Here is a 19,400-nt window from a genome sequence, read left to right as displayed (position 1 = left end):
TTGTGGGCTAAGGAAAATTGTTTGGTCTTACAGGGATACATGTGTACTCTCAGATCTCTGCTGCCATGTAGCAAGTTTTGGTAAACTACTAAAAACACATTTTTTCATTTTTGAGAAAACAAGCCTAAAAGCCTCCTAACTATCTTATAATCACTTATACCCCTTTGCTACTGACCACCTCAATTGTCACAGTCATAGCCATAAAAATATACAGGATGTATGAGTGGCAGGGGATGAAAAAAAAAATTAAGGATCATATGACTGAAAATGAAACCCTTCAAAGTTACAGGCACCAACAGTAGTGTCAAAATTCGAATTTCGTGGGTCAGGGGACTATTCCATTGGCTAAGAGGACATGCAATCACAGCACAGAGGCTCGACAGGAAGCAGGAGACGAGCCAGGAACAGACATTAAGAGTTAGCTGTACATAATTTGGTGTACTTCATCTTTTGTGATATGAAACTCTAAATGTCTAAGCCCGGCACGTATTTCTGCTTCCTGTGGAGCATTTCAACGAAACTGCACTGCGATTGTGCCCCCTCAGCCAGTGGAGTAGTCCCCTAACGCCAGCCAAATTCAAATTTGGATGTGCTACTGTCCATGGCTGTAGCTTTGCAGATTTTCATTTTTGGACCTATGTTCCTCGATGAAAATTGCTTGTTTTGGCATTCCCTGCAACCAATTAAATTTATGACCTTCTATTTGCAAACTTCCTGTATGGTGTTAATCAGTTAAAGAAAGGAAGATGGCAATTATTGCACTAGAAAAATACTGTTGGTAATCCTTGATTTCAATGCACGAGTTTACTAGCTACTCATATGCAAATACACTCGTTATCAAACTTGCCTAATGTAGTCATGGTGACTTATGTAGTTAGCTCGTCACACACTATGCTCCATCAAATGAAGTTGACAATAGATCTACTTCTCTCACTACTCATGTGCCATTCTTTATTTTGCATTGGTTGCTGAAATTTAAAAAGAATAGTTAATTAACAAAATTTATAAAAATAAACATTACTGTTAATGATTGCACACTTTAACGGCTAGTGTTGTTAGTGCAGTCTTGACTTCGGGCTGAAGCTGTGAATTGGTGGATGCTCCAACCATTTTGCAGTATCTTTCAGTAGGCAGCTTAGGATATGTTGCTTTGAACTGAAAGCCAGAAATGAGAGATAACCATACATATAAACTAGACCTCAAGGTCCAAGCAAGTAATGTGGCCACTCAAATGAGGTTCTGACTATCATTGTTTCCTGTGACAGGTATTCACATTCAACTCTTCTAATTAGCTAGTGTGGTGGCCCATCAAATCCTTTTCTCTTCTATTTACAACTTATATGGTCTTTTGGCATGAGTTTGTCGAAGAAAGGTGTTAACGCAAGACCAAGTTTGTATTCATCTTCCCAATTGGTATTACTTTGGTGTTTCATTATTTCTATGGCTTTAATGATTGTTAGGACCTGGTCTGATCTTGTATTTATCAAACTACTCCTGCTTAGTTGTTGAAGAAAGTTTTGCTATTGTCTAATATATAGGTTATATATTTAGTCATGAATATGTTCTTTTATCCTAGTAACTATGCTTTTTCATGTCTGACCAATGTATACCAGTTGCTAAGAACATAGCATTGTATAGACAGACACCCGATAGTTGTTTCATGGGCATTTTGTCTTAGAACAAAAAAAATAAATGTTATAGTCTTTCCGAGGGCTTTTGGATTATATGGTTTAGTTTCCTAGAAGCAGAGTAAACAGTTTTAAAATTTTTTTTTGCTTGGGTTTAATATCTTGTTGAAGCACAGTTATTAAAGACAAATGAACCTAACAAAACAGTTTAAAAAAAACTTGGGAAGGAATCGACCATGGCCTATAGTAAGTAGCCATCCCCGAATTTGCTTGTAGTGATTTTGGGAAACCATGGAAAACCAAAACCAGAATGCCCCAACTAGAATTCAAACCCGAGTCCTTTGGAATATGAGTCTCGTGTCTTACCTATGCCCTACCTTGCTCCATGGTATTCAGTTTGACACTCTTTGGATATCCGGAAGAACAGCACTGTTTTAAAGTTATTTTCTCCCCCCTCCCCTACAGTAGGTTATTTGTTGGTTAATAAGGTTGCAGGCTTTCGCGGCCATGGTCTGGATTGGCCAATTAACTGTCTGTTGACAATTTGTTGAATATTCTTGTTGTACCCATTAGCTTGTAAACAGCAGACTAGTAATTCCGCTCATCCTTTAGTTTGGCTTCCTACTGATGGTCTCTGAGCAGTTAAGGAGTTTTGGAATTCTAGATGACTTACTGTTTCTTAATGTCTTCTGGAAGTGATGACTCAAAAATAAGTTTCTTGGTTTTAATTTTGATCACTCTGATGATTCTGTGGTTGATGACTTGGCAAATTGGGTCAGTGAAAGGTTGGAAATATTTGTTTTGTAATCTCACATTGAATTATAACTATGGTATTGCCTTGTCGGCCTTGAGTGTTCAAATATATTTTCTGGTGTCAGACTCCACAGACTAACTCCTCCAAGGGTACTACTCTGGGAATAGCTGTTCATACCATTTCCCAAATGCACTGTGTTGCTTTTTGACTAACTGATTGTGGGAAGATGACCTGAATCCTCATCTAGGCTAGGAAAAGCCTTCTTCTTGTGAAGCTGATAAGAGTATTTTGATTTTCGGTTGGTGAATTTTGCAAATGCAGTAATTTTGTCATGTGTTTCTCACATGGTGCTGAACAAGATTTTTAAGGAAAGCTAATGAGTATCATTACGTTCTCTAGCACTAGCATCACGATCACTGAGACCAATCTTCGATAAAAATCTGCCCAGCCATGGACCAAAGTGAAAAAAAATGTTTGGTTCTGATTGACCACATTAACAAACAATCACAGGCTTTGACCTTGGAGCATCCTCTCACTCCTGCCTGGTTTTGAGTTCAGTGAAATACACCCTAAGATGCCTACTGAAAGATATAAGGTACCTACCATAAAGGCATGGCTCCAGCCCAGAAACCAAGACTTCATCAGCTATCATATTATTTGATTAAGACCAAAATTTTTACTAAAAAAATAATAAAACCATTAACATAATGCAATTCAAAAATCAAAACCAACCACATGCAAAACCTCTTGTGAGCAAATAAGGAAGTTTCTTGTTGCTCTCAGTAAGTGACACTTGAGCAATAAGCACAAGGCATTTCTCAATGATGAGTAGCTAGTAAACTCTCTCTTTAATTGCCTCTTTAAATAACTATATACTACTAACATTAATGCATATTTTGTAAAAACTAAACAGCCTTCATCATGCACATGCATAAAGATTAAATAATTCCATTATAATACTACAGTAGAGTCTCGCTAATCCGGACTTGCCCGGACCGGACCCTGTCCGGATCACCGAAAGTCCGATTTAACCATAATCAACTTTAAAATGTATCAAAAACAAGTTTTATAGGCAAAAGAAAAAAATTTTTATGCTTAAAAATCAATTGTGTTTTATTATAAAGTACTTAAGAAACTATGTACATATGTATGTAACTTATATATAAAACAATAATATATATTGTACATACCTACATGTAATTAAAAAGTATAAAACAATAAAAGGTTAAAAACAATTACAATTTACTCCAAAAAGTCTGTAATATTCTTTTGTTCTAAGGAAGATTGCCGTCGTTTTGCCGTACGATCTTGTAGGCACCTCAAGGTCAGTAGCTCAGCAGACGATGTGTCACTTTGCTTCTCAAAGTAACTCAGCAACCCCTCCAGCAATGTAGTCGCTTCACCATGAGTTGGGCCAGCTGATTCCTCATTACCTCCATCATCATCTTCCGAACTATTTCAGTTGCCGGTTTTTGCAATGCACGCCTCCACGATTTCATCTTCACTTAACATTTGATGACCAATACCGCTGTCACTGTTAATCCATTCTGATAAGTCATTTTCCTCTATGTTGGCACAACCCTCCAACTGTTGAAAAACATGTACAAAATCGTTGAAGTTGGTTGAGTTTCGTCTTGTCCCTGTTTTTCCTGTGATGTTTGGCCACAAATATTTCCAGCTTTTTTTTAAGAGTTGACGGCTTAATTTGTTACCATGCTTATGTAGCCAAGTAAATGACAGTCCTCACTGTCATTTTTTAATATGATCCATTAAGTTAGCTGACGGGTCTGCTTCTTGTTGCTCTAAAAGAGACGTGATAATTTTTTTCCTATATCACCGTTTTATTGCTTCAATCACACCTTGATCCATAGGTTGCATCAAAGCAGTCATGTTTGGTGGCAAAAATTTTACAAAAATTTCACCATCTCACAATTCTTCTTCACTCGGGTGGCATGATGCATTATCAATTAACAACACAGATTTTTCTGGGCAGTTTTTGTCTCTCAAAAACTTTTTTGTTTTAGGAACAAATGTTTCAAACAACCAAGCTTTAAAAATTTTTCCGTCCATCCATGCAAATTTTTGTGAAGTATACCGGGCTGGAAGAGCATTTCTATTAAGATTTTTAAGGGCCCTAGGCTTAGCCGATTTGCTTATAACCAAAAGTGGAATTTTTAAGTTACCAGAAGCATTACTACAAGGAAGCAAAGTTAATCTTTCTTTTTTTACCTTATGACCTTTGGCTACAGAATCCCATTTGGATGCTAATGTTTTTTTTTTTTGGAAGCATTTTGTAATTAAATCCCGTTTTGTCAGCGTTAAACACTTGGCCAGGCTCTAAGTTTTCATCTTTAACAAACTTTTCAAATTTTTCTTTAAAGTCTTCACTTGCATTATTGTCACCTGACAAAATTTCACCACTTACACTAAGTTCACGAACACCGTGTCGATCTTTCCAACGAGATAACCATCCCACACTGGCAGTAAAAGCAGGGCCACCTTTTAATTTTTCGTTGAATTTAAGCGCGAACGCTTGTAATGTTACGCCCGACAGCGGAACGCTTTGTTCACGTTATTGAAAAAACAAAAAAATGTACAAAGCCTTGTCTAAAGTTTCATTTTTTTTGTTTTTTTAATGTGCTTCTATTACCCAGACTGTCCTTACCCACCATTTTGGCACAAAAATCCTCAATTTCTTTACGATTTTTTCCCAATCACAAACAGTTTGTTTTCTCACTCCTAAATCTTGCGCGATTCTAGTTAATGATTCACCCGCATCAATACGAAATAAGGCTTGGTGTTTTTGCTCCATTGTTACTTTCTTACGTTTAGTAGCCATTACGTTGCTCTTAATAAGTGCACACAATACAACACTCGCAGTGAATAAAAATAACTGTCACGAGCACCTATCACCAGCACGAGTAACTATCGACTGAAGGGAACAAAACAAAACAACTCGCAGGTATAGAGTGAGTCACTTCTTGGAAAACAGACGATGAGCGGAAAACTAGCGGTAAGACTCCCGGCAACTGAGCGCAAGAGGACCCTCTCTTAGAAATGTATTTTCTTATTTTCCTTTGTCATAACATTCTTTTTCATCATTTATTTTTTTTAGATCCGTCTGGATTAACCGAATGTCCGGACAAGCGGGGTCCGGATTAGCAAGACACTACTGTATATGTAAATTAATAATCAACAATATTTTTACTTTACATTAATTACTGTGTTAACTGCAACTTAATTCTTTGCTCCTTTTTTGCACTGCTTTCTCCTTCTGATTTGAAATCCAATAATATCAGACAAATGAATGTACTTGTAAAAGGAAGCATCAACAAAACTTTATTTATTTCCAGACACTTTGAAAAACCAGAGAGTGATAAAATGTTTGCACAATGCCTGACTGTGCATTAATTAAACTTTAAAACTTATTTAGTTGATGTCAAAGTTTATATGGGCCTGCAATGGGCCTCAGCTTTACCCGACATGGAAAATATAAACAAACGAATGATGGGATTTGTGACTGCCGTGTAATAACCAGTATACCGGACAAGCCTGGGCCAGGCAACTGCTGCTCCCAGCTACATTACTGGCCTAGTCCATTAGGGACCATTACTTCCTGGCCTAAAATCTGCACCTCTCTACCAAAGTTGACCTGGCAAACAACCTAACAAAATCACATTACAAATTGCTGAAATGAAATGGGTTAAATTTCTACTGATGAAGCAATGCAGTAGTTCTGACTAATTTTACATATTACCATTCACATGAGATTGAAATGTTAAAAATTACGTATGCTCTATGTGAGCTCTTTTTAAGCTGTAGTAAAAGATTAAAGTTTAAGAATAACTGAGCACAAAAGCCAATGGACTATGGTTTGGTCTGACATGCCATGTTGGTTATTTCATTTTATTAATGTCATTATTACTTTTATTTGAGGGCTTTTCCTGTAAATTTATTAGATAGCTCTCTTGCATTTTGTGATATGTCTAAACTGTTGTCAACAAATAATAAACGACATAATATTGAATAGGAGTTAAAAGTCATGCAAATGTTAATAATTATGATCACTTGTGCTACCTTTAACAGATCGAAAATAACATTTATTAAATACTTGGTGAGAAATTTGTGACCTGACAACAAATGTAAGAGAGCTATCAGAATAAATTTACAGGAAAATTCCTTAATAGTAATGACAAGAAAATGAAATAACAAATTTGGCATGTGAGACTTAGCCTTAAGGTCTGAAATTTATAATTTGCCACAAATAATTTATGTTTGAATCAACATGAGATAATTGCTTTTGAATTCAAGTCTTGCAATGTTAATTTGCTTTCTTGTTATTTTTAATCTACATTAGGATCTACATTTAGTACACTATTAATAATCTAGGTGTTTTAAGATTTAAAATATACAGTGGGGGTAAATTTACACATCTTTTCTAAGTCCTTAAAATAAATTTTATTTATTTACCCTTCTGCAATTCTTAATTTTTTATAATTTAATAATATTATTTTTCTGATCTTTAAATTGACTAAGTTTCAATACAATAATATAAAATATTTTTATACACAGGTCAAAATTAAAGGTCAAGGTCAGAATAAAATGTTACTGTGAGTGTTTAAGGTTCATGAGGAGTCAAGTCATAACAAATAATGTCCAATGACCACATTTAGGCTAAACATTTTTATGATTGCTTGCCAGCAACATCAATTTAATTTAGGCAGTGTGGTATCTCCTGCTAGTGATTAGTGAAGTTATGAGACAAAATGTTTACGTAATTTGTTCCTTAAATAGTGAGCATATTATTTTGAAACACAAATATAAGTTATGCAAATTTACTATATATAATTAAAAATCCAATATAATATGGCAGTTAACATAGTCAAACATATATAACTTCTATTCAAAACTCCTGCAGAGTAAATAAAGTAAAATTTTTTTGTATCGTTATAGCAAAAAAGGTTTTTTTAGGCAGTGCCCATATTAATATTATGCTCTTTGTTGACCTAAATTTTTTTTTAAAAAATATGCTAAAGGCTCATGCAGAAAATATTTTTCTTATCATCATTGTCTTTTTTTGGCCATAAAAGGCCTTTGAAATAAATACCAACAGAAGGCATATGGCGAATGTTTACACTATGTCAAACATAATTTTAAGTCTGCTACTACAGCTAATTCTCTTAGCTTGATATTTTTTCTATGTTTGAAATATTCCACAAAAATCAGCTACAAATAAAATAAAGTGACTGACTCCAAATGAAAAATAAAATCCAAACTGTTCTTAAAAGTAAATACTCACGGTTTTCCCCGTCACCAAAAAACTGTGATTGTGTACTGCATAACTCAAAACTACTATTGCTGGAATGACGTAAACCTGAAGTTTCAGTAGCACATCTTGATGCATGAACTCGTGGGGGTAGTTCAGGTGGGTGTTCAGCGCCTGCACTTTCACCATTGCCGTCGAACGAACCACTTGCCAACTTCATCCCAGCACCAAGTCGCGCTCGATCACCATCCGATACTCCACTTGCCAAAAGACTACGGCTGGAAAAACATATTTTCAGCCAAGTCAATTATTTTGTCTTCTTTACAGTAATAATGACATTATTTTGTATGTTTTAACGTATACACACAAACATACACAGGTTTTTTTAGAATCTCACCCTAAATGTTTTATAAAGTGATTCCTTATAACCATATCAGCTATATAAGAACTGACAGTTCATCTTGATTTCTAAGGATTATATTCACACAGCAAAAGCAGGTTTCGAAGTTGTATTCATGCATTACAGAGAAAACAACTGGAAATTAAACTACAACTCTTCAAACAATGCTACAGAGTTTGTCACCACATTCAATTTGTTTTTAATAATACCTCCTTGCCTTTGTTGAAATAATAGGAAGCGACACCAACTTATTGCAAACAACATTTGTGGCTTTTGATGTTACATATATTTGATGCTATTTTATTGAAGAGTATTACCTAATTACCAAAAACAACTATCTTGTAACAACTCCCTAGAACATATGATTTCTGTATAAAACACATGAAAAAGTTTAATGATAATGATAGAATGCCTGGGAGATAGACAATACTCAAGTCAACTATATTGATTGCTAAGTGCCTTTTATATTTTCAACTTCAAATTCCATAATAAATAAGTTTATCCTTATCCCTAAAAATATTTGGTAAGTTTTAATACAATCTGTATATGTATGTGTATATGTATGTGTATGATTATGCACAGTTAAATGTATACATAGTGTTTCCAAACAACACTAAGAATGCTCAACAGGTCATTCCTTATGAGAAAAAAAAGACAAAAACATATCTACAACTTTTTTCTTAATGTAATTATTAAAGCTCGGCTTAGTAATTTTAGGTCTTTTTTTTCTGAATACAAAAATTTATCATAAAATATTTTGAAACTGGGATTATAGAAATAACTTTGTAGAGCATTCCCCTACTTTACAACTCGTAAAATGACATCTAACTAGTAACTATGATGTGATTATGAAAAAATTTTAATTATAAATATACCTACATAAACTTTTTTATGAAATACTATTAACCTATTTTGTCACCAAACACTAAATTTGAACTGCCTGCTAAGTAGGCAATGTACACCACACACAATATGGTAAGGTGGTGCACCAAGGAGACACCCTAGTACATAAGCAGACAGAGATGTTATGCTATGACAAAAACAAAGATACCATATTATGTATATATTTAAAATATTTAAAATAGTTTCAGTGAAACATTGCAAATTATTACAACAGAGTACTATTCTATTGTGGATTTTATTTGCCTCAGATGAAAACATGGCAGATGCTGAAAGCCAGTGTGTTTCCTTAGGTTAATTAAATCCACTCCACCTATGCATTTTCTTGCCGCTCCATTCACAACACTTCTCTCCTCGTCGTCTCAATAACCTCACTGTTGACAAGAAATGAAACCAAATTCAGTAATTGACAAATAACTGTTTGATGGTACGATTCAATTTGTTAATACAAGCATGTTATCACACCATACCAGAAGATCAATCAGCCATTGAAAAGAACCTACCAAAAGTGCACACCAAATATAATTGTCAAATACCCATGCACATTTATTGTAAAGTGTGTAGAAAGACCACTATGCTGCAGCTGAATACCATATGAATAGTGAGGTGACCAATCATCTAATGATTCTGGTACTAGTTGAGAAATACTTGGTTATGTATCTAGTCAATGCGGTAGAAAGTGTTGTCCAAGCACAATAAAACTAACTACATCACACACTTTTTGTTGATCGGAAGTACAAGTAGTAAGTAAAACAGCCCAGACGTGATTGTCATGAGCACAAAAATACCTCCACACATGAAAATGGATCCATTAGTATATCAAGTGTAAGAAGAGCACTGTTACAGAGTTCAAAACAATGGTGGTATTTGTCTCCATGCCACTGTTGAACTTCTGTTGAATTACTGGTGCATCACCACCTTACCATCACCCAAAGTTAGGAGAGAGATGTTGCCTTGATGACTTGCGCATCATGGCACTTGCAGCTCCGGCTTGGCTTACCAGCTCATACACTCCTATTGGATACCACAGTTTAATAACACATCTGCTCGTAATAACGTGTTAAACAACAGTGTAAAGTGGGAACAGTTATTGTTGTTGTGAGGAGTTTGACTATAAAAAGTAGGCATGTTATAAGATTTTATTATTGCGTATATTGTATGTGCGCAAAAGCTTAGTCAATATCTAACAGGCAACATGTTTATTGCATGAATTTGAAATGAATTGGTTTTGTTACTTTAAGAAGCTTTTTAAAATTAAATGCAAATATTACCTTAACAAGAACATGTAGTACATTGCCTATGTGTACAAATAGTTTGGTAAACTAAATAATTTACTGAAACAAAACATATAAAATATAAATGATTCCCGAGTGATGAGCATCTTTTGAGAGTATAGGTTCAAAAATGTTGACGAGATGGTAAGTGGACTCAAAAAACATTTTGCATTCGTTCAGATGACTGCGAGCGTGACTTGCAAGCTGAATTGTTAAATACATGCACTAGAAAACATCTCAAACTAAATGCTGCACCTTTACTCAAAATTTAAATTAAAAAACTTTCAAAAACTGTGGAAAGTCATTTGCATTGAGAGACTTAGTTAAATGTGGTGGTGGTTGGTTGGGGAGGGTTGGGGGAACATTTAATGTAATTTTATGGAAATTAAAACTAAAATTTAAGTGATGCAAAGAAACATGCACTTATTGTCAGAGCATTTCAGGTTTGGGTTCTAAAACCAATCAGTTGAAATACTTAGGAAAGAAATCCGGGTCCTTTAAGAAAAGTTGTTTCCTACCGGATGAAAGCAAATTTTAGATTTGTAAGATATGAAAAAAAAACTCAAACCCTAAAAAACAAATGAAAAAATTCTTTTTCATTACAGATCCGCATGCACAATATTATATCAGATAGTAAAAAAAATTAGTATGACATGTTACTTGCTTTAAAAAGTAGGGTTAATTGGACCAATCACAAATTACTTATTTGATTATCGTAATTAACTTTATAAAATACTTGGCTACTCATTAAAACATTTTAATATTTTTTTATCACTGAAAAACTGTTTATTCAAATATTAAAATACCTGCTTTCAGTCATAGCCTGTGAAGACATTTGAAAAGCATATCAAAACAATTATAATGAACATGCACATCATAACATGTGAACAAAAATCGTAATGTACAATTTTGTTTATTGTGTATGTTAGTCTGCATAGCATAGATGAAATTATATCTGTATTGTTCATCAGACATGTGAAGTAATTTATAAACGTAAAACGAGCCGAGCTGATAAGGGATAGCCCTCAGTAAGCAGGTGTTGTGTAGCGGCCAGGCGCGGCTGGGCTGCAGATGATGTCACAGCGGAGTGTCAGGCTGTCTACAATGTCCTTATGGGATCGAGGCATTCTCTCTCTACTAACCTTCACCATCACACCTTACCACATGGTGAGTAGTTCAATTTGCCTGCTTGTCAAACAATTAATATTTAACTATTTTACTTAATTTTTTATCTTTTAATCTTTGAATTGAAGCAAAGTTAAGGCACAGCAAAAATTGCTTACTTGAGAGTGTTTCAACATGATGACATATGTTTTATTGTGATTTTCATTGTACTGGCTAATAGTATTCCATGTTATCACAGGGCTAAGAGATCTGCCATTAGAAACATTATTTTCCTTTTTTTTGTTTTTATCAGCAAAACGTTTCTGATATTTCTTTACCAATGTTTTCTGAAATTTGAGTGTGCAAAAATCAGTAAATGTTTTGTCTTATTTTTTTCATTAGGAATCACCAGCCAACTACTCTACATTTTTATTTTCATGTTACTTCCTACATTTTATGTTGGAATATGAAATAGGCGATGGTTTACAGCAATAACGTTATTAATCAGGTATTATGTACAAGGAGTTTTATGTGAGAAATATATTAATTTTATGCCTGATGTGATGGCCCACTTGCTTGTGTAATGTGAAAGATTTCCTGTGTTAAAATTAATAAATGAAAAATGTTTAAAAACTAAATACACAAATGGTGGATCAGTATGTTTCAAAATGGCTTGGTATTGCAACTAACTGATCTCAGAATGGTAGTTTAAATATGTGGTATATGCTCTATTACTTAGAATGTTCCTGCAGCAAGTTATAAAATTTTCATATAAACCCACACAAAATAAATACCTAAAATTTTATTGAGTTGCGCAAAGAATATTTTAATTGCTATCACATCCGAATGAATGAATCAAAGAATGGATTAAACATCTTTCTGAAATTCAGTTCTTTGATAAAACGTTCAGATTGCTGTCAAATTTCTTGCCTGCCCGAATGGTTCTCCTACCTTGTCTCATTGTCCCTGTAAAGTTGGGTAGCAGCTCTGCACCACAACACCGCACATGACTCGGCCGGCAATTGCCAACAGACTAAGTGCACAAAGAAATGAACTCGAGGAGTCTATAAATGTTGCTTCCAGAACATTCCACTAGCATTGAGGGGCAACTAAGGGAAACTAGCTCGCATGCCATGTTGGTGCAAATGCAAGATTGTTCTCTGTGCTATGGACGAGGTAGTGTTGGCATGTGGAAGAAGTATAAAAAGGGGCTTGTTTTGGGCATGGAGAGGAGAAATGGCTGGAATTCTATAGGTACATGAACATGGAATGTGTAAAGAGGTTACAATTTTAATGTGTATTCTAAATGCAAATTATAACAATATATTGTTTACTTTAAATTGATTGTTTATTTTATTTAAATTAAATTTGTAAGAATGATTGTAAAATGATATAAAATATTTATAAAATTGCAAATATGTAAGTAAAAAATTTAACATGTGTTTCTTAAAAATTGTTCTTTCAGTAAAATGAAAAAATAAAAAAGTTTGGAAAGGGAAAAAAAAAAATCATCTGGAGCTATAGGGTTACTTCTTTGGAAAGAAGGCAACAAAAAGAAAACTAGATATTAGCAATCCCTGGAGGCAGTAAATTTAGAGACTAAAAAAGATGGGGCTTGAAGTCTCCTTGACCAACGTGGGAGTTAAATGAACTAAATTAATTGAGGTGCAACGTCTCATCAAAATCTACATAATTAGAGAAGTTAAGTGGTAAAGTGACGTGGATGTAGCAGCAACAGAATGAATAGGAGGACGAGAGTATTCTGAGAAAACCTACCAGCTTCGGGTTTAACTCTGTCGGAAATTGAAACCAAATTGTCTTGGTGGAAGGCAATTGATCCAACCACTCACCCACTGCAGCAGCCTACTAATGAGTTTAGGTAATGTGGCAAAACTCCCTACAGCATGACAATGCTGTTCTCACACAATGAATCAAAAGCTATTTATATATTCTTCGTAAATCAAAATTTTTTATTGCAATGTGGTTTGTTTGTCTCCGTGGCAACGGGCATCACGCGGCAGTGGCGTACCCACAAGGAGGGGCATGTATAATGAGCGGCGCAAGAGTGATCTGCCTGTAGACTGCCGTAGCGAAGTACGGGTACATCAGTTGTACATTGAGTGCACGAGTCGGGAAACCATCGGTGCTATTCATTTTCTCTCCGGTACAACATACAGCATTGTAATCAATTTTCAATGAATTTTTTTAATTTACCATTACTACAAATGAGAGATGTGGCTTAGTTTTTTTCCATTAGTATAGCCGTGCGAAGCCGGGTCGGGCAGCTAGTCCTTGATAAAATGTTTGCCTAGGTGAAAAAAGAGTTCTCTAAGAGAATATAAAAAACCAATATCAGTTAAAGAGAAATACAGAAGAATGCATTGTTCTGTGATAACAAGCTTTGCATAGAGGTTGTTAGCTATGCTGTAAAACCATACAACTAAACTGTAGAAACTATGATATGGAAAATAAAAGTATTTTGCTGATGACCCTAATTTCAAACTAACTGCTCTTGGATCATAAGTTTGTGAAACAATACATTCATCAACATAACTTTAACCACAGTATTTACAATGCATATTATGAATTGGGAGCGTAATAAAAAATATAAAGATAAATTCTAACACACGTACATACATCGTAGGGCGGTAGTAAAAGCTAAATAATCAAAAGAAAAGAAAAAAATCTACTCACGTAACCCAATACTTAACCGGGTTGATAGTATTATTATGATACTAATTGTTCAATAAACTCCGTTTAGCTAAGCCATGTAAATAATTAAGCTCACAATTTTGACAATTATAATTAAGTACAGTTCAGCTTGGATGTCATAAATATTTACTTGTTTAGCTTTCGTGACAAGATATGTAACTATAACAAATTATTTATGAATTCAATCAATACAATACTAACATGTAACACCATCACCATAAGGCTTTAACCCGAAAACCAGGAACACCACATCCTTGCATTAAATTAATGTAAACATGCCAAAATCACGCCTAATATTATCATTAGCATAACAACAATTGAATCAGAAGTTATAATTTTCAATTAATATTGCAATAATTGTTTATATAAATTATCGCAATCAACAACGGCTTCCAATTTTTATAACTACAGCCATACTCAGTTCTTATCTTAAAAATGAAGTAAATAAACATATTTTATTTTACATCCATAATAACACCATTAAAAAAACTATGTTTTTTAATAAAAATTGTTTTTTGTAGCCTTAAAACAATGGGGAACATGATGGCGTCAGGTATTTCATTGAAAACACTATGAAAGTTTAGGACTGGGGTTAGTTAAAAGAAATGTGTGCCACAGAATTAAATTAAAAATTTAAAATAGTAGCTTGAGGCCCGTCTTGATTTTGCCTCAGTTTGACAAGCAAATTGGCCTTCAGGTGGACGCTTCGTCCGTGGCCCTAGGGGCTGTCCTGGGACATGTCCAAGATGGCATCCTCTGCCCCATTGCCTTTGCCAGCCCTTTCCTCCTTGAGACTGAAAGACACCTCGGTATGTACACGAAAGAGGCCTTCGCTCGTTTGTTCTGCATTGAGAAATTTACATCCTAACATGATTGCTGTGAGTTCGACCTATTCACGGACAATCAAGCCTTAAGCTGGTTATTCAATAAACCCCACCAACTGGGGATGCTAAGGCGTTAGATATTTCCATCTCTCAAGGTTTTGGTTTAAAATACACCACCGTAAGGGCAGTGAAAACATTGTAGCTGACACGCTATCGTGCATGTTCTCACCGGATGAGTTCAAGGTGCTTGAAAACCCACCCATGCCAGAGATCAAGATGGTAGCGGTGGAAAGTTGTTCTCTGAGAGCTATTGCAACATTCGCGAGTATCAATGCGAGGATTCCTTTTGTGTGGGCATTCGGAAAGATCTATGTGATAGTAAGGTAGTCCCGTACTTCTGTGACAAAGGCCTTACATTTTTTACAGGAAAAATACCCGTGCCCTTAAAGTTGTTCCGCAAGCTCTCCATCCCATGGTGTTAGTATATTTCCATGCATCATTGGTAGGTGGGCATTTAGGGGTGGAAAAAACAGTCCGCCGCATACCAGCTCATCTGACGTGGCCGGAATTGCATGCGAACATTCGTGATTACATTCGATCCTGCCACAATTGTCAGAAATCTGAGCTTATACGATGTTGACACCTGTTGCTCCTTGGCATGTGTTACACGTGGACATTTTCAGTTCGCTTATTTATTTATTTATTTATTTATTTATTTATTTATTATTTATTTATTTATTGCCTTACTTTAAGTGGCGAAGTTAAGGCCTTGTCTTACACTTAACCACGAGGTCACGCAAGGGAAATAATTATTTACTTTCCAGATATTTTTTCTAACTTTGTAATTTTGTTGTTTTTATATAACATAGTGCCCAGTGGCATGAACATCACCTACAAAATGTCTGCTGGTGTCCGTTATCGTTCGGGATGAAGAAAATCTTCTCATTGCTGCTCCCCATCCAGATGACCTACCCATGGGAACTGAACTTCAGAGTGAAACTGCACCTGGTCCACCCACTTTCCCGTGTCTGGCTTCTGCTCCAGCGGCGAAGCAGACAACTCTTTCTGCCACTTTAGGGCAAAGGCCCGCCTTGGATGACATCAGTACCATCCGCTGTCAGTCTAACTATAGTAGACTTCCGATTAACATGGTGTGGATTATCCTGTTTACGGGTTAACCGTGGCATGTTTCACTTCCATAAATCATAAATAATTTTTTACCGATTTAATTTTTTATCTCCCTGCACACAAAATGGCAATGACCCTTGTATAACATTAATTCCAATGCAATTAATTAATAATGCAACGATGACGCCCAAGTTTCAGCCAAAGTTTATATTCTGCCATCTCGCATGTAAGGTGTGTCAGCAGTAACTGTGGAGAGAGAAGATAGAAGCTTTCAGGGCTAGTTTACCTCCCACATACTAGGATGGGCTAGTTGCAAATCATTACAGAAATGCATCTAGTAATTAAGAGAGTTAGGAATTACGTTAATAGGTTAAATAATATTTCTAATAATACACAAGGTTAAATTATTGCTTTTTTAAATATTATTACAACTGAAATATATCTCCTATATAAAACACATAATTTTGAAGCTCAGAAATGTTCGTAGCACCTACATAGGAATAATATTCCCAAGCCTTATTATGTAAACAATGCAGTATGTGAATAATTATTAAATTTAATTTTAGGTGGTTTAATCTCAAAATGTTATTTAATATTTAATATTTATTTAAATGTACGGCTAATGTATTTAGACATATGTATATTAGCACTGTATGATAATTCTAATGGGAATAGTGGTAGTCAGCAAGCACACTTACCTGATTGTATAGCAAATTATTTTGATTAAAATACTCCCATATTGAAAAAAACGCATTTGATTAGTGCTGTTTTGATTAGTTTTATTGGAACAAATAAGAACGTTACTTCGAGGACCCCGTGGACCCCTTGCCAGTCATTACCCCAGATAATCGGGTGTCTACTGTACTTTGGCTGGGGACCTCGCTGCAATCGTTCGAGTCCATTATCGATGCACACTACCTGTTGATTGAACTGTTTCATTGTTTTGATGAGTGAAGATCTTGATGTATGAACTTTGCTACAGTAAGTACAAATCTTTGGTTCTGGAGAGATTTGTGCACAAGATTATATATTATCATTCTTCATGTTTATTGTGTTCCTGTGTAATTAACTTTAATCAAGTTTCTTTCGCCCCAGGGTAAGGTCATCTTAGGTCAGGAATTTGAAGCGGAATCGTCCACTTTGCAACATCACATACGCACCAACCGTCCTTCTTTTCCCTCTCCTCCTCCCTTCCCTCAGGGTATGTGTTTCCTCCCCTCTCAAGCACTGTGCAGGTGCGATAGCGCCTCCGTAGGGCATTTAAGCAACTGCTAACATTCAAATATCTTCATAAATGGTTTATTTATTGACAGGGGTTATTGCTCAGAATTATAAGTTATTTTGAATGAAGTCATAGGCGAGAGCTAAGAAGTTCCGTGGCGCACATGTCCAAGGTGCAGGCAAGATGACAGTGTAAGCAAGGTGATTGTTTCGTTTTGGTATGTCATGGCCATGCCCATTAACTTCTAGCTTTGAAGTTAAGTTGTGAATTCTCTCTTTTGGCTAGCCACTTCAAAATTTTCATTTGGACTTAATTTCTTTTCTTTTCTTCTAGTGTTTATGCGAGATCACTGTACATATAGTGCATCATCACGCGCTTCGGCGGCCTCATGAATGGTTGTTAAATTGTTCTCTTTACATTTTACTTTTGTAATAATGAATCGGTTCTTTTGTGATTCACGTCTCAAACTGTTCATTCTCTTTATTGGGAAGCAGTATAATTGATTGTTGTCCCGTTTGACTTGCATGAAGGTCTTTGCTTGTGTTGTATTATTTGCGTGCACTTACATTGCACAGTAACATAAATTTTATTAATGCATTACCTGGATTTCTTCATAGCAATCATATTTTATCATGTTTATTTGTGTTGTTTATAAATTATATCCAATTTCTTGGCGTTTTTTTCTCTTATGAGAGGAACCATGTATTATAGTACTTTGAGATTTAAACGGTCTTCATTAATGTAACATTTGACCTAAGGTCCGGCATACATTGCAATGTTAAATTTTGAATGATGGAATCCTGTTTATTACACCCTGAATTTGAAATAGTCTCTAATTTGAAATATTTCCTAATTTGTTATTGTCTGGACATTTATATTTTGACATTCATTTCACAGTTAAGCGAACTTAAAGCAATTGCCTGTTATCTCATTTATTGCAAGTGTCAATTTATTGTTTTGAAAAGCTATAATAAAATATCAAAGCTAGATTTGAGTTTAAAGCATGTGATTATAATCAATTTGAAGTATATCTCTTGCTACATTTAAATACTTTCGGACACCCCTTGCAGCTTCTGCTGATAGTATAATCAGCCCATGTATTTTTGTGTTATTGAAGTGTGAATTGAAACCTACTAGTGGCCAGTCCAGGCCCTGGTAAAATTCAACAATTATCAACAGATAAGTAAAAATACAGTGTTTGAAAGTACACATATGAACAAACTGAATCACTCATTAAATTGCAAAATTATAGAAAACTAGGAAATGTGAAGATATAACTTTAACTTTCATACAATGGAATTATATTAATTTCATAAAATGAACAGTAAGCTAAACATAATGAAAATAAGTAAATAACATTTAGTTAGAGAATAGTCCAATCGCTAAAATGTTTTCAAGCTGCTGAGTAGTTATACTGTTTCATTAACCAACGTCACCTGCAGATGTAAGGACAAATTTTAATTTAAGGAAAATCATGAGCGGATCCTCACCCAGCTACATACTGAGCAAGTAAATCACATCACCAAAAACAATAGTACCGATAAAACATACGAGATCTATAAATGCAAAAATGAATGACAGCTCAAAACCAGGAAAATTAATTTTAGAGACAGGGACTACTAGAGGCTTGGAAAAAAGTGATAAACTTACAGTCTATATGAATTGTTTTGCAGAAAAGCACCAAATATTCAATCTTTGATGTGCTAAATATCAGCATTTTGCTAATAATAACCCACAAAATCCATTAACACACTAATTAAAGAACCCGGTGTATTAAAAATATACCATTCTGGCAGAAATCCAGGAAACATGTTAGATTTAATAAGAAACTGTATTAAAGAAAAGGATTTAAATATATATTTTATAAGACCATTAAAATAATGTGGTGCATAAACTAAGACCTTTATTTGTTTAGCAAAGTAATTGAAATAATTCACATAAAAATTTTAAACAACACAAAAAGTTAAATATTTTATTTTGTGAAAAATTGATATGTTTATTTGTAATTTGTTATATATGTACTAACAACTGAATTATTGCAGCTGTTTATATAATCATTATCTTTAAGTATACTGTAATAGATTATGTATATTAAATATAATTCTTAGATATTTGAAAGATAAAACACAACTTCATGTGTTTTGCTGAACCTTTCAGGGCGGTATTCCAAGACATTTGGGTAAGGTAA

The 19,400-nt window shown here is 34.7% G+C and overlaps 1 protein-coding gene across 1 annotated transcript in view; it reads right to left on the bottom strand.

Annotated features, from left to right (window-relative positions):
* Positions 1-19,400, bottom strand: part of LOC134528885 (SH2B adapter protein 1-like) — a 296,960-nt gene that overhangs the window by 150,596 nt on the left and 126,964 nt on the right. Inside the window, exon 6 of the mRNA XM_063362551.1 lies at positions 7,682-7,926. Within this exon, the coding sequence (XP_063218621.1) occupies positions 7,682-7,926 (245 nt within the window). The remainder of the gene's footprint in view (positions 1-7,681; positions 7,927-19,400) is intronic.

The sequence above is a fragment of the Bacillus rossius genome, chromosome 2 (genome assembly GCF_032445375.1).
Source record: "Bacillus rossius redtenbacheri isolate Brsri chromosome 2, Brsri_v3, whole genome shotgun sequence".
Taxonomy (NCBI): domain Eukaryota; kingdom Metazoa; phylum Arthropoda; class Insecta; order Phasmatodea; family Bacillidae; genus Bacillus; species Bacillus rossius.
Note: the sequence above shows the minus strand (reverse complement) of the source record. Positions and strands in the feature narration are given on the sequence as shown.